At 43.4% G+C, this 13199-nt stretch overlaps 1 protein-coding gene across 1 annotated transcript; it reads right to left on the reverse strand.

Moving 5' to 3' along the window:
- Window positions 1-3492: 3492 nt before the first annotated feature.
- On the reverse strand, window positions 3493-12463 carry LOC309670933 (signal peptidase complex subunit 3). Its single transcript, XM_082482072.1, has 5 exons — window positions 12212-12463; window positions 9154-9235; window positions 6395-6463; window positions 4805-4920; window positions 3493-3969 (listed from the first exon to the last, which is right to left on the reverse strand). The coding sequence occupies exons 1-5, from the start codon at window positions 12352-12354 to the stop codon at window positions 3837-3839; spliced, it is 543 nt and encodes a 180-aa protein (XP_082338198.1). The 5' UTR covers window positions 12355-12463; the 3' UTR covers window positions 3493-3836.
- Window positions 12464-13199: the final 736 nt, after the last annotated feature.

A 13199-nucleotide genomic window follows, 5' to 3' on the forward strand; every position in this document is an offset into this window, starting at 1 on the left:
GCCTTTAAGTCCTTCATTTAACGAGTTGTTCATGACATGAGTACCCAGATTTCTAATAAAGATGAGTTGGATGGGGTGGTGGGAAATCAGAGGTAAATACAGATACTTCATAAACCAACCTATTTTTGTCATCCAATATTACATTCTGCTTTTACACGCGTACGCAATGTTAAAAATCCAGAGAGCAATAAACCTAAGAATCGCCTTTTAGTTTAAATTCCGTGTATAAGTTCAACGGTGAGAGGAGAACACTCCTTCCCCGTGAAGGCAGCGGTTTAGCCCTATACATACACGAAGCCAAAGCACTGCCCGTCTCTGGGGCACCATTATTTCAACCACTCGTCGCGGACGGAGCGATGCACTTCGCTCGTAAGAGAAGCAGTGATACATTTATTGACATAAAACAGGGATTAAACAAAGTTTGATGGTAAATGCAAGAGTTTTTTAACGAGATTTGATGGTGAGGCACACTTGGTCATTTACTGCACGGAGGATGGGGTCAGGCAGAGCTGTCGGGGAGACCCTCCCGTTGACGGAGGCTCAGAGAGGACCCCCTTTGCTTTCCAAACCCCTTCTCAGAGAGGAGTCCGGCTGCGGCTGGATCCAGTCCCAGTCCCAGACTCGGTCAGCGCTTTGCGGCTGAAGGACTCCATCCGCGCGGTCAATCCTTTGTATCGCTTAGCTGAGATTTCACAGCTCGGCGTGCTGCCAGTCACCGGCCAAGGAGCTGCTGCGGCAACGAATGGCTGAATCTGGAGGAGTGACCTCGGGGGCGTCCCTGCTCAAGGGATATCTGCATGTCGACCCCAGTGCCAGTGCGGTGGTGAGGCGGGCGCGTTGCTCCAGGCAGCCCTTGGCTGTCCTGTTGGTACCTGTCTCCCCGAAAGCACGTTGAGGTGGATGCCACAATCAAAAGTAGATGCCACTATGAAGACTGGATGTACCATTGTGAGCACCACTGGTGGTTATCGCTTGGGCAGTGTTACAGGAGATCAAGGCCAAATTTGGGGGGGTGGGGGGTTGGAGCCCAAATGTAAAGAAATTCCGGTTGTTGCAAAGAATGCTAGTGTGGTGGTTGCCACAGAGGCAGCGAGACTGCAGGCGCAAGAGTTAAAAAAAAGAGTAAAACACTCGAGAGTAAACGACCCCCCTCTCTGGACATAAATATGCATTTTTCTTGTAAAGCACCTGGAAGTCTTTGGATTACAACTGCAAAATAAATGACAATTGCCATTAAAGAAGCTATGGGTATAACGTAAATATGTCTTCAAACGACAGAAACGCTTGCTCACCATTGTCGTCCTTTGGGGCTGGAAATCCATACATTCCCTCTAATGCATTCTTGCCAGTTTTATGATTTTAAAGGAAAATTCTTCAGAGTTTCTGCCCTGGAGCAGGAGGGGGCACGGCAGAAAGCAGCGGTGCTCCCAGGGGACGGTGGGCGCACACTGGCACCGAACTGGGGGGCAGGAGGTCAGCGACCCCCCGCAACCACCGCCCCGTTTCGAAAGAGTCTCCAAATGATGCAATTGGCTCCACTATTCTAATTTTGAATCAAGAGCTTGTAAGTCTGGATAATGGAACTACATTGATTTGGGGGGTTTGGTTGGGTTTTCTCAATGGCTTATGCATAGAGGGTTTAGAATTTCAGTATTAGACCGTTAATGTTTGGAAAAAGAAATCATAAATACAACTCGCTTGGAGTTCGGAGTAAAGAGAAAAAAGAGCGCAAGAAAGTTCTCTCTTTCCACATAAAAGAAAAGTGATTTAAGAATTACTAATTAAGAACAATTAGTAGACAAACTAAATAATAACTCACATAGAAGGAATTATTCCCGTGACACAATATTAAGGGAAAAACACTAATTTAACAGCAGCATGCTTACCTTGCCTTTACTCGTGCCTCATCACTTCGAGACCGGTCAGATTCACCCTGACCGTCCCAGGGGAGTGGTGAAGGGCACCAGGAAACGATCCAGCAGCAGCGGTTTGGCTTCCACAAGGGAATTGTGGAATTTTTTTGTTTCATAAAAATACACATGATGTGTGAGTAGTGGAATACGAGCATTTACCAGTGCGGTCAGAACAAGACTCATGCACGCAGAGAGGCATGTGCTCTAGCGTGAAGAACAGTTTAAAATGCTTTAAAAACGGTTTTCAACAGAGAAAAATCTCAATTTCCTTCCCAAATAAAGCCGCCAAATAAACCAGAAGGATGCTAAAGACATGAATAGTTATATTCTATGCATCTTCTGACACAACTTTGGAGTAAGATTGCCCCTCCCATACCTGAATTTCCAATCTAAATAGCTTTCTTTTTACAGAGCCGTTCCCGCAAATCCTCTCTTGAAATCATTTTCGGAAGAACAACATTTTAAACGTTTGCAACCCCAAAATAAGGCAGGAACTCAACTTGAATCGGGCTGTTCAGCAACACAAGAGCCAGCCTTCCCCTCCTCGCCTCTGCGGCCATCGGAAGGGCACTGCCACAGGGCTACGGGAAGTGAAAAAGGCCAAGCCACAAGACAGACGCGTCGGTAATCATCGCAGGGATATAATTCATGAATAAACCAACCACTTACTCGGCAATTAAGAAACCAACTCCACAAGCGTGCCTAATTATCTCTCAAAAAAAACCATTTTTTTTTTTTTGTTTTCCTTCTGTAGAGAGAACTTAGTGCTCTCGTAACAGTTAAGCAACACGTACGTTCCACTCCAAAGCACAAAAAACGGGGCATATTTCAGTGCCGATTATGCTGATCTGTAGAAAACAGCACAAGTTCAGACGACCGAAATTCATGTAAATCTGCTGGATACCAGTGAAAAATTGTCCTAAAATATTCCTGTGAAAATATCTTTCATTTTCACAAAACTTTGTTTGTAAAAAAGACAAAGCACTCTTTGGAAGTTTTTTCAAGACCTCCTCGGCTGACGCACCAAGACGGAGAAGGTACTGAAGCAGCGCTTAGGAAGAACCCACAAATATTAAAGATCCTTTTTTAAAAGCAAGTCGGCTTCCTCAAAACCCACCAGCTCTTGGGTGAACTCACAGCAAAGGGGGAGACTCTGCTCCAACCTTTTGCGTCTCTTCTTTTGAAAGGTTTGTCACACTGCAATTCTTATAATTTTCCCCCCCGATTTGCAGTATTAAAACCTCTTAATTTTAATTTCAGGCTACATTTGCTCTTTTTGAAAGTCCCCAGCACATTCAGTTGTTGTCCCAGCCCCCTCTGGAATGAGTCTTCCTTTACCCGAAGCTTTTACTTTCCTTACTGACATGCTAAATGCACTAAAAAAATTCTTTTTATTCTTCCAGTTCGCTGCATTATAAGCGGTGATTAAAATGTTTTGTAATACAGAGTTGCAAACAGAGTAACCATTTCCTTCAGGCACTCGCAGAAATCGACTCCAGAAGGTGTATTTGAGGCTCTACACAGATTAAATAACTATCACAGTACCTCAAAAAACCACAGTAGGACTATCTTTCCGGTTTAAAAATGTTTATTTAAAAGAAGAGATCTATACCCAGATGGTCAGAAGAAAGAAAATAAAAAGAAATTCCTCAGTTCCACCCCCCCAAACCCATTACTCCACAATTTACCTTTCCCTTAAGTTTCAGCTTCAATGTTGTATTAAAAAAAAAAAAAAAAAAAAAAAAAAAAAAACCACAAAACCAAAAACCCTGAACTTTCATTTCCTTTTCCTATGCCGTTAGACCTGAGGAAATTAAGTACCTTTCTCTGAAGGGTTGCATGGGATGCGAGAAGAAACCGCAATAAAATTTATTCACAATATACAAGTATAAAAATATCTTGCTTAGGGTTCAGTATTATAATTTAATAACTTTTTGTTGTTTCATAGGTATCTGGGAAAGGTACAGACACGTGTCCTGATCCTGTTACAAGAGGTAGAATGCCAGCGTTTGGTACAACATTCCAGGAGAGAGTCAAGGTGACGTTTCTGTTTCCCCTGCAAAAGCAACAAAGACTATCAGCAGAAATAATCTGGTTAACCAATTTAACTAATAAATACTAATATTAAATAAATTGGGATATATTGGGATATTAAATAAATACGGGAGGGTGCCAGGGGCATAGGAACAGTCTTTTTTCAGTGGTGCCCAGTGACAGGACAAGAGGGAACGGGCACAAACTTGACCATGGGCAGTTCCATCTCAACCTGCGGAGGACCTTCTCTCCCGTGTGGGCGGCAGAGCACTGGCACAGCTGCCCAGAGAGGGGGGGAGTCTCCCACTCTGGAGCCATTCCAAACCCGCCTGGACGTGTCCTGTGCCACTGCTGGAGGTGCCCCTGCTCTGGCGGGGGGTGGCACTGGGGGAGCTCCAGAGGGCCCTTCCAACCCCCATCAGTCTGTGAAATTAGGATACAAATTGTTTTCCTCAACCAGAAACAACAGGCTTTTTAATTTTACACAGTTACTTCACAAAGTATTACCTATTTTCCATATAAGATTACTATTTTTTTTTTTTTTTACTGTTGCCTAACTCCTTTGGAGTTGAGTGCATCACAGAACCAACTTTATGCAGACAAGAACACTGGAAACAGAAACCCAGAAGCCCATTGCTCATATTAGCAGCACATCTCCCAGCCTACAGAAGAAACAGGGCATCTTGTATCCCAAAGTCATCTTCTAACAATCCAACCAGCAAGATGTAACAGCCTGACAGATTATCAGATAGAATATATGTACCTCACCCACAGCAATAAACACCCATACAAAATGCAATGTATGCAAGTAAGTCAAGACACCATGAATAATAATAATAAAAAACAGATATACTTACTTGAGACCATTTCCATCATCAAAGAAAAAGTACTTTGACTTCATGTCTTTTAAGAACAGCCTTGGGTTATCACCTCTCAACATGATCTTGTCCCAAAGCACCACCTGGTTTAGAGCCTAAAAATACAATTATAATTAAGCTGGCAAGGTACCTCACGAGAAAGTATTCAGCTACTGGAATTTCACAGCATTATTCATCTAAAAACCCCAAAGTTGAAGTACATGCTTGCAATCCATAACTAATTTAACAAAATAATGCTTTACAGAGTGGGGGAAACTAGTACTACTACACACCAAAGTGTGGCATAGAATAAATAGAAACAACAAAGAACAGCTCAATAAAACATGAGAAAGCCATTTAAAAAACTCATAAGCTTCTAAAGACTTGCAAGGTATCATGGGTTTTCCTTTTGAATTGCAAAGGTATGCTGCTTTTAAAGCGGTATTTAGACTTCCTTTCAAATAAAGGACTTAAACTGAGCTACCGTGACACCACCTATGTATTTAACATTTTCCCAAATTTAATGGGAAAAAAATCTCTACCTGAATTACAAACATAAGCCCAACAATTGCACGAACAATTCAAAAGACAGATCCCAAATTCTTGGGTATTTGAAACTTTATACTGTTCTTTTAAGTAGTCAGGTGCTAAAGTCTTGTTTAGTACCTTATAGAACAATTCAGAAAAAATATTTCTCAATATTTATGAGAACTAGTGATTTGTGTGAAAAAAAATTTAAGTGATGAAACGAAACAAAGAAGACCCAGACCCTAATAAAGAACCCTAAAAGTGATCTTAGTACAAGCACAATACCCTCCAGCATGTATAAAATAACTTTAAAAAAAAAAAATTAAAAAAAAAAAAAAAAAGGAAGGGAGATAGTTTTGTGTAGCAAGTTAAGAAAAAACCGTAAGCCTTCACTAGACCCTCGCACTGTAACCACAGTAGGTTAAACTAGAATTCAGGGGTACCATGGCAGCATGGCATCTCATTAATTAAATTTTCCATACGCTGTTCCACACAGCTCCTGCCAGATCAGTGAAAAAAGCCTTTGGCGATCCAAAGTGAAATATCAGTAGCAACCAATTTAAAGGATGCAGCATGGCCAATTATTTTGAGAAGTATGACAAGACCACATAAATATATTATGGGGCTACAGTAACTGGTACAGGCAAACGCTTTTGTGATCTACGAACGAAAGACCCCACCACACCTGGCCAGACCAGAGGCCACTGTATCTTTCTAACAGCAATCAACGGCAGAACGTTAGGGGAAAAGTAAAATGGACAGAGTAAATAAGTGAAAAAAAAAAAAACAAACTCATTTACAGTTCACTATTGCAACTGAACAACAAGGCATGTGTTACTTTTCTCCCACTCTGCTGGGAACATATTAAGTTGGGTTTCACGAAGGTGAACTTCCCCCCCTGAAGTTAAACTGTCACGAAAACAAGTCATGAAGGCCAGTGAGAACACTCCAAGCTGGGAGGAAATGCTGGTGCCTTAACTCTTCCCAGCAGAACTTCAGAACGTTAAAAATAGCTGCAGTACAAAATGGGTAATTGCTTCAACTTTTCTTTTTGATACTTACATTGTTTTTCGTTGAATATTCTGCAGACAAATATAGAAACAATTGTTTAACATTCCAGTCAAATATACTCTGCAGATGTATGCGTGTTAAGAAAAATACCATATTGTACTTACATAACCTTGTTTTATTTTTACTAAATCTAAATAGACTACGATAATTGCAGTGAGCTCTTACATTTCAACATACCTCATCTTATTTATAGATCAGAGCACTTCCAAGAGTTCTAACATATATTTTAATCATATTAAAGCAACAGGTTTTTGGTTTGGTGGTTGGGCTTTTTTACTATTTATGAAATCTAACAGCTATTTCCTCCAACGATTTAAGAGTTCTATATTTGACACTGCAAGCTAGTAACCATAAGATGCTGCTAGACAATCTATTGTAAAACCTTAAACATAAAAGGTAAGACAATTCTTCAGTAAATACCTTCAAAGCTATTATTTATACTATCACAGAACTCTGGTATCCAACTACGGATCGCGATACAACAGCATTAAACAGTACATAAATACAAAATTGGTGGAGTGTAGAGAGTGGGGCCTGTAATACCCACCTTTGAGAAGTTAGTAGGTGGGAAGTATTTCACATTGGAAGGGACACCAGGAATCAGCATATTTAACTACTGACTTACTACAAAGAAAGTCAGCTTATTAGACTGGAATAAAACTCCGCTCAGATTTTTGATCAACAGTAAAGACTTGATGACTGCCATTTGAGACCATCTGTACAATAAAGCTGATATTCTAAATACCTGTCTGTTGATTTAGCAATAAAATGCACCATGTGTGACTGCTAAGGAGAAGACCTTTTAACTCAAAACAAAGATTAGCTGTAAACTTTTATTTCCCAGTCCTCTTTTTTATTCTATTTGCCACTATCTCAAAGAATAAATTAAACAGATTCCCCAACCAGCCTCAAAATCTGTTCTATCTTGTTCCACTCACCCCAAGACTGCATCGTGGTTTTAAGCCCCTAACTCAAAAGGCAAGTAAGGAAAGAATTAAATAATTAATTGCTGTTGCTGCAACAATAGCTGGAGCTATTTTATTTGAACATTTTTCACCATCTAACTCAAAGCAACAAACAAGATTCTGAAGTTCCCCTTGACAGGATTTTGTAACACTTGCTAAAGTCAGCCACGAATTAAGTAAGCTAAAATGAGTTTGTGAAAACCGGCTCCTTCCCTTTCCTTTCCCTCTTTCTTTTTCTAACTGTCATTTTATTTAATTTTTCCTAGGACTAACGTGTCATTTCCATTAGTTAAGAGAGCCCATGTACCAGTATCACTTTACAAATTTTGTCAAAAAAAAAAACCCAAGCTACCAGAAAGTTGTATTTTACAACTCTACACACTGCAAGGTTTATTTATGCCAGGCATGAAAGATTAAGCCAGAGCTTTTAATCAAAAAACTTTAAAACTGTTGCTACTATTAAGTCATTAAAACATGGAATATTTACGTGCGCATACTGCAGATTAACCCTTGTATAAGAAGATTTCTTTCAGAGGTCCTGGCCTGCCTTGCTCTGCCCTCCCCTATATGCACTGCATACAATTCATCTACTTTAGAAGTTTAACCTCTGGTTTTAATACGTATAAGCATTTCAGAAGTTAAGCTCAGACTTAAGGGTTCACCTCTCCTGCTTCCAGCTGAAAAACAAATAAATCCCTTATTCCTGTGCTACACACACCTGCAAAAATCTGACTAACCTGTTTATCCAGGAGTTGCATTCAAGATCTCTATTTTGTTTGGTTTGCTTACACAGTGAAGTATTCTCCAAAACAGGGAAACTGAAACACGAAGGTAATCAATGTCTTGCCTAACACAGTGACAAAAAACAGCAGGCCGAGAAAAATCCCAGGAATCTCAGCCCAGCTGCAAAGCAAGGCTTAGTGTAATCACCTGAGGTAAAGCATGCTGCCTCATATTTGGTAGCCACCTCTGCAGAAAAACACTGATTTGTTTCATATCAAGACCCTAAATCCTACAAATTATTCCCTTCTACTGTCAAAAAGCCTACGCAAAACAAAACCAAACAGAAACAACCACACACAACCCTCTTTCCCCAATAAAAAACAGACAACAGGGAAGCAGAGAAATACAAAAGTTGCAAAAATGTAACAGCAATGAGAAAGAGGCCAAAAAGTAGTGTGACAGATTTTGTAGTACTTCATATGCTTCCCATTAACTTTCGTACTATTCAACGTTAACAATTTGATAGTTCAACATCTAAGCAAGTGAAGGATTACAGTATCTCTTTGTTTTTAAAGTACGACAGGTACTTGTATGCAAGTATTACGTGGAAAAAAGCCTCACAACAAAATGAGTTTGAAAGGTGCCTCTGAGTTTCTAGATTCAGTATGACAGTTAAAACACTGTTATATAAACCCTGTAATTAATTCACACGTCAAACCACCAATACTAACGTCACTTAACAGTAATACTGTCCAGATGTTAAACTGCACTTCCCATTATTAGATAGAGTGCACTTCACTACAGAGCCTGATTTTAAAAATAGGCATTAAAAAAAGAAAAAAACTACTTGCCTTGGGTCATCTACTAGAGACAGAACAGCTATTCCAAGTTCTATTTTACTGCCCTAGCTATGCAAGACACTACTTTTCAATGCTTTAAATTTATATTTTAAGACAAATTGTTTGTTCTCCGCAAGTCCTGAATATCTGAAGATTGTAAGGTAACAAAAATAGATGTCAAGATGTTCTCATTTCAAAATGTTCGCAAACCATTTTTTCCATTAAGGATATCTGCAGTAATATCAAATGTGACGAATCCCAGATCACTTCTTTCTCTAGGTCCAGTGAAATCTTCTACATTTTTTCTACGACAAAAGAAAACACAAGATTATAATTTCTCATTATTTCTCTTTCATGAATTACATAAATTATTATTCTTATTACAGATCTCCCTTATCCATTTTCTGTACTTTCTTTTAAATATTTTTGACTAAAACATAATCAACATTACAAAATAAAACCTGCCTTCCAGAAACTATAGTGCCCCAGTTTTGAATGACGGGCCTTGCCATGACAATGGTGTAAGTTATACAAAACCTATAGGCTTTTTCCTGTTAATGAAAATTGGTATCTATCTACGCCTAAACTGCACCACATTTCATTTTAATAAAATATGCATTAGCCATCCCCAAATATACAAAGCTGATTGGAACACCAGCAGCATAGCTGTCTGCTGGCAACTATTTTCAATTATTATTTCTCAACTTTTCATAAATAAAAGCCTCTAGTGCTCAGTCTCATACAACACACTCCAACCACTCTGAAAAGCAGAGTTTACGTTTATAGCTCACAGAACAGAGATGATTTCTCCCCGGAACGCATCTAAGTAGCAGTATAAAGAAAATGCTTATTTTCTTCTACATTATGGAAAATAGACACAGCAGATGTTTTCATACGTATTCACAAAGCTTATCAATTTACCAAACTTACCCTGTACAAAGAGGACTACCATAAGCAGGATGGCAATCAGCTATGAACCTTAATTCCTCATGTAACAACATTTTTATGAATGATGAACTTAGTTACATTTATTCAAGTTTGAGAATTCATCCATGAAAATATCATTTCATTAAAACTAATCTTAGTAATCTCAAAGGAAAAAAAAAAAGTACCAGCAGAAAAAAAAACACTTTGGGAGACAGTATTAAGAAAAATCACCAAAATTTCCCAAATTAAGCCTTGCTATGTATTTCCATCCCTCTGGAAAAAGCAACATCTTTTTAAGTATTAACCCTTATCAAGCACTTGACTTCATTTCTGAATCACTGTCAATCTGGGGAGTAACGAGGTATGCAGAACTCGGGAATTCAAGAAAAGCAAATAAGGTATAACGCCTCTCATTAACACCAGATCTGTGCATCACAGAAGGGACTGGTACATTATAAATCTAATCCAAATTAGAATCGTAGAATCCCAGGTTGGAAGGGACCTCAAGGATCATCTGGTCCAACCTTTCTTGACAAAAGCCAATCTGAACAAGATGACCCAGCACCCTTCCTGGGTGAATCTCAAGAGTGTCCAATGATGAGGAATCCACCACTTCCCTGGGGAGATCATTCCAATGGCTGAATGTTCTCAGTGTGAAAAATTTTCTTCTTGTGTCCAATCAGAATCTCCCCTGGAGTAACTTATACCCATTACCCCTCATCCTTCCCATGTGATGCCTTGTAAAAAGGGAGTCTCCATCTTCTTTGTAGCCACCCTTTAAACATTAGTATGCTGCAATCATAGAATGGCTGGGGTTGGAAGGGACCTTAACGGCCATCTAGTCCAACCACCCTGCCATAAGCAGGGAGATCTTCAACTAGATCAGGTTGCTCAGAGCCGTGTCCAACCTGGCCTTGAACACCTCCAGGGATGGGGCACTGATCACCTCTCTGGGCAACCTGGGCCTGGGTTTCATCACCGTCATTGTAAGAAATGTCTTCCTTATATCTAGTCTAAGTCTTCTCTCTTTCAGTTTAAAGCCATTACCCCTCATCCAACTGCAGCAGGCCCTGCTAAAAAGTTTGTCCCCAGCTTTCCTGTAGCCTTTTAAGGTGCTGGAAGGGGCTCTAAGGTCTCCCCGGAGCCTTCTCTTCTCCAGGCTGAGCACCCACAACTCTGTCAGCCTGTCCTCACAGCAGAGGGGCTCCAGTCCCCAGAGCATCTTCATGGCCTCCTCTGGAGTCGCTCCATATTTCAAGCTCCCGGGAACACCCGAAAACATGCTTTTATGCTGGTTTTATGCTGTTTGCATTCCTCAATCTAGCGTAAATATGGGGGTTTATTTTCCTAAGATATCAAACCAATCCAAAATGCAACAGCAGTTCCCCCTCTTTGTTTGTGCTCACCTCCCCTTTTGCAGAATCATTTTGATTGGAAAAGACCTTTAAGATTAAGTCCAACCATCAACCTAACACTGCTAAACTGACCACTAACCCATGTCCCTCAGCACCACGTCTACACGTCTTTTAAATCCCTCCAGGGATGGCGACTCCACCACTGCCCTGGGCAGTCTGTTCCAGTGCTCGACAACCCTTTCAGTGAAGAAATTTTTCCTAATATCCATCTTAAACCTCCCCTGGTGCAACTTAAGGCCGTTCCCTCTTGTCCCGTCGCCTGTTCCTTGGGAGCAGAGACCGACCCCCCTCGCTGCCCCCTCCTGTCAGGGAGCTGTAGAGAGCGAGAAGGTCTCCCCTCGGCCTCCTCTTCTCCAGGCTGAACACCCCCAGGGCCCTCAGCCGCCCCTCACCAGACGTGTGCTCCAGACCCCTCACAGCTCCGCTGCCCCTCTCTGGACACGCTCCACCACCTCAATGTCTGTCTTGTCGTGAGGGGCCCAAAACTGCACACAGCACTGGAACACAACCCCTGCTGCTCACCGCCCGCTCCTGTCACACACCTCGGGCTGGTCCAAAGCTCTCTGGGCTGCTTTAGCTCGGTAACTCGGCCAAACCCGAACTAAACAAACTCATCAGTTGCGTGAAAACAGCCCATTTTCCTGTCAGCGCCCCCTCCCCGCCCTTTGCCTGCGCGGCTCCGGTGAAGAACCAGAAGCAGCAGCAGCCGAAGGCCCGGGGCGGGGCCGCCCCTGCTCCCGCCCGCCGGGGCCCTGAGGCGGCGGAGGCCGTCGTGGGGCTCCCGCATTGGCCCCGGCGGGAGGCGGGGACAGAGACGGCCGCGGCCCCGGCCCATGGGCACGGCGGCGGCGGCGGGGAGCTCCCGCGGCGGTCGCCCTCCGCGCCCGTCCCCTCGGGGACCCCGGCCCCACTCCCTGCCCCTCTCCCGCCCGCACTCACAGCGTGACCCGGGAGACGGCGATGCTGACGGGCACGCTCCGCTCCTTGAAGGCGGTGGTGATGAAGCAGCCGAAGGTGAGCGCCGCCATCACGCTCAAAGAGAAGGCGAAGAGGGAGTTGGCCCGGGACAGCACTGTGTTCATCTCCCCGCTCGGCCCGGCCGCTGCTCGCAGAGGATGCGGGGAAGGGGAAGGGGGGGGGCCGCGGCGGGAAGCGGGCGGCGGCAGCGGCGGCTTCGCTGGGGCCCCGGAGGAAGGGGCGTGGCCCCGCCCAACTGGGGCGGGTCCACGGTGAGGCCACGCCCCCTCGCTGCCGCCGCACCGCGCCTGCGCACACAGCGGGGCCGCTCCCGCCGCCATGTTGTGGCTGAGGGGAGTGGGAGGGGCCGCCCGCCCTCACGGCCCGGCGGGGCTGGACCGGCCGCGGGGAGGTTTGCGGTGTTCGTCCTATCGCCCTGCGCACTCAGGGCGGCGCGTCCCGCGTCCCTCTGGGAGCGGGTGGAGGGCTTCCTGGGGTACCTGTTCAGTACTCTCACCGCTAATACTGACAGCGTCCGTTCTTGTCAGTTCCTTCGTGACTTTGGGGGGGGGGAGGAGCAAATAAATAAAAGGTTGTTACACGTTGGAGTGTTTTTTTGTGAATTAACTGCCACCTGCTGTGTTTCTAAGGTATTAATTTTTTAGCGTGAAGTTGGTGTTTGTCGCTCTGGTGGGCTTTTGCGTTTATATAATAGCATTTGAGGTGAAGGCTTGCTCTCTCCCTTGGCTGTGCCTTGCATTTGCTGGTGGTCCGCCTCGCCGCTGCCTCCCCTCCTTCCTATGGGGTGTTCCTCTTCATTCCCACTGCGTTATGGACACGCTCCATACATAAATAATCTCATCTAGAAACCTCATTTAGCAGCTGGACGTGTCACTGGAACCTGTTTTCTTTCCCAGCTAGCAGTGTGACCCCTGAGGCAGGCTTTCGCCTCGCGCCTCCCGGCCTATGG

This window comes from Vanellus vanellus, assembly GCF_965231255.1.
Source record: "Vanellus vanellus genome assembly, chromosome: 4".
Classification (NCBI taxonomy): Eukaryota; Metazoa; Chordata; class Aves; order Charadriiformes; family Charadriidae; genus Vanellus; species Vanellus vanellus.

Coding starts and splice junctions, on each gene's coding strand:
- LOC309670933 (XM_082482072.1), bottom strand. CDS start 12,354: ATGAACACAGTGCTGTCCCGGGCCAACTCCCTCTTCGCCTTCTCTTTG. Junction 9,236..12,211: donor GCCGTCTCCCGGGTCACGCT/GTGAGTGCGGGC, acceptor CTTTTGTCGTAG/AAAAAATGTAGAAGATTTCA. Junction 6,464..9,153: donor ATATTACTGCAGATATCCTT/AATGGAAAAAAT, acceptor ATACATCTGCAG/AGTATATTTGACTGGAATGT.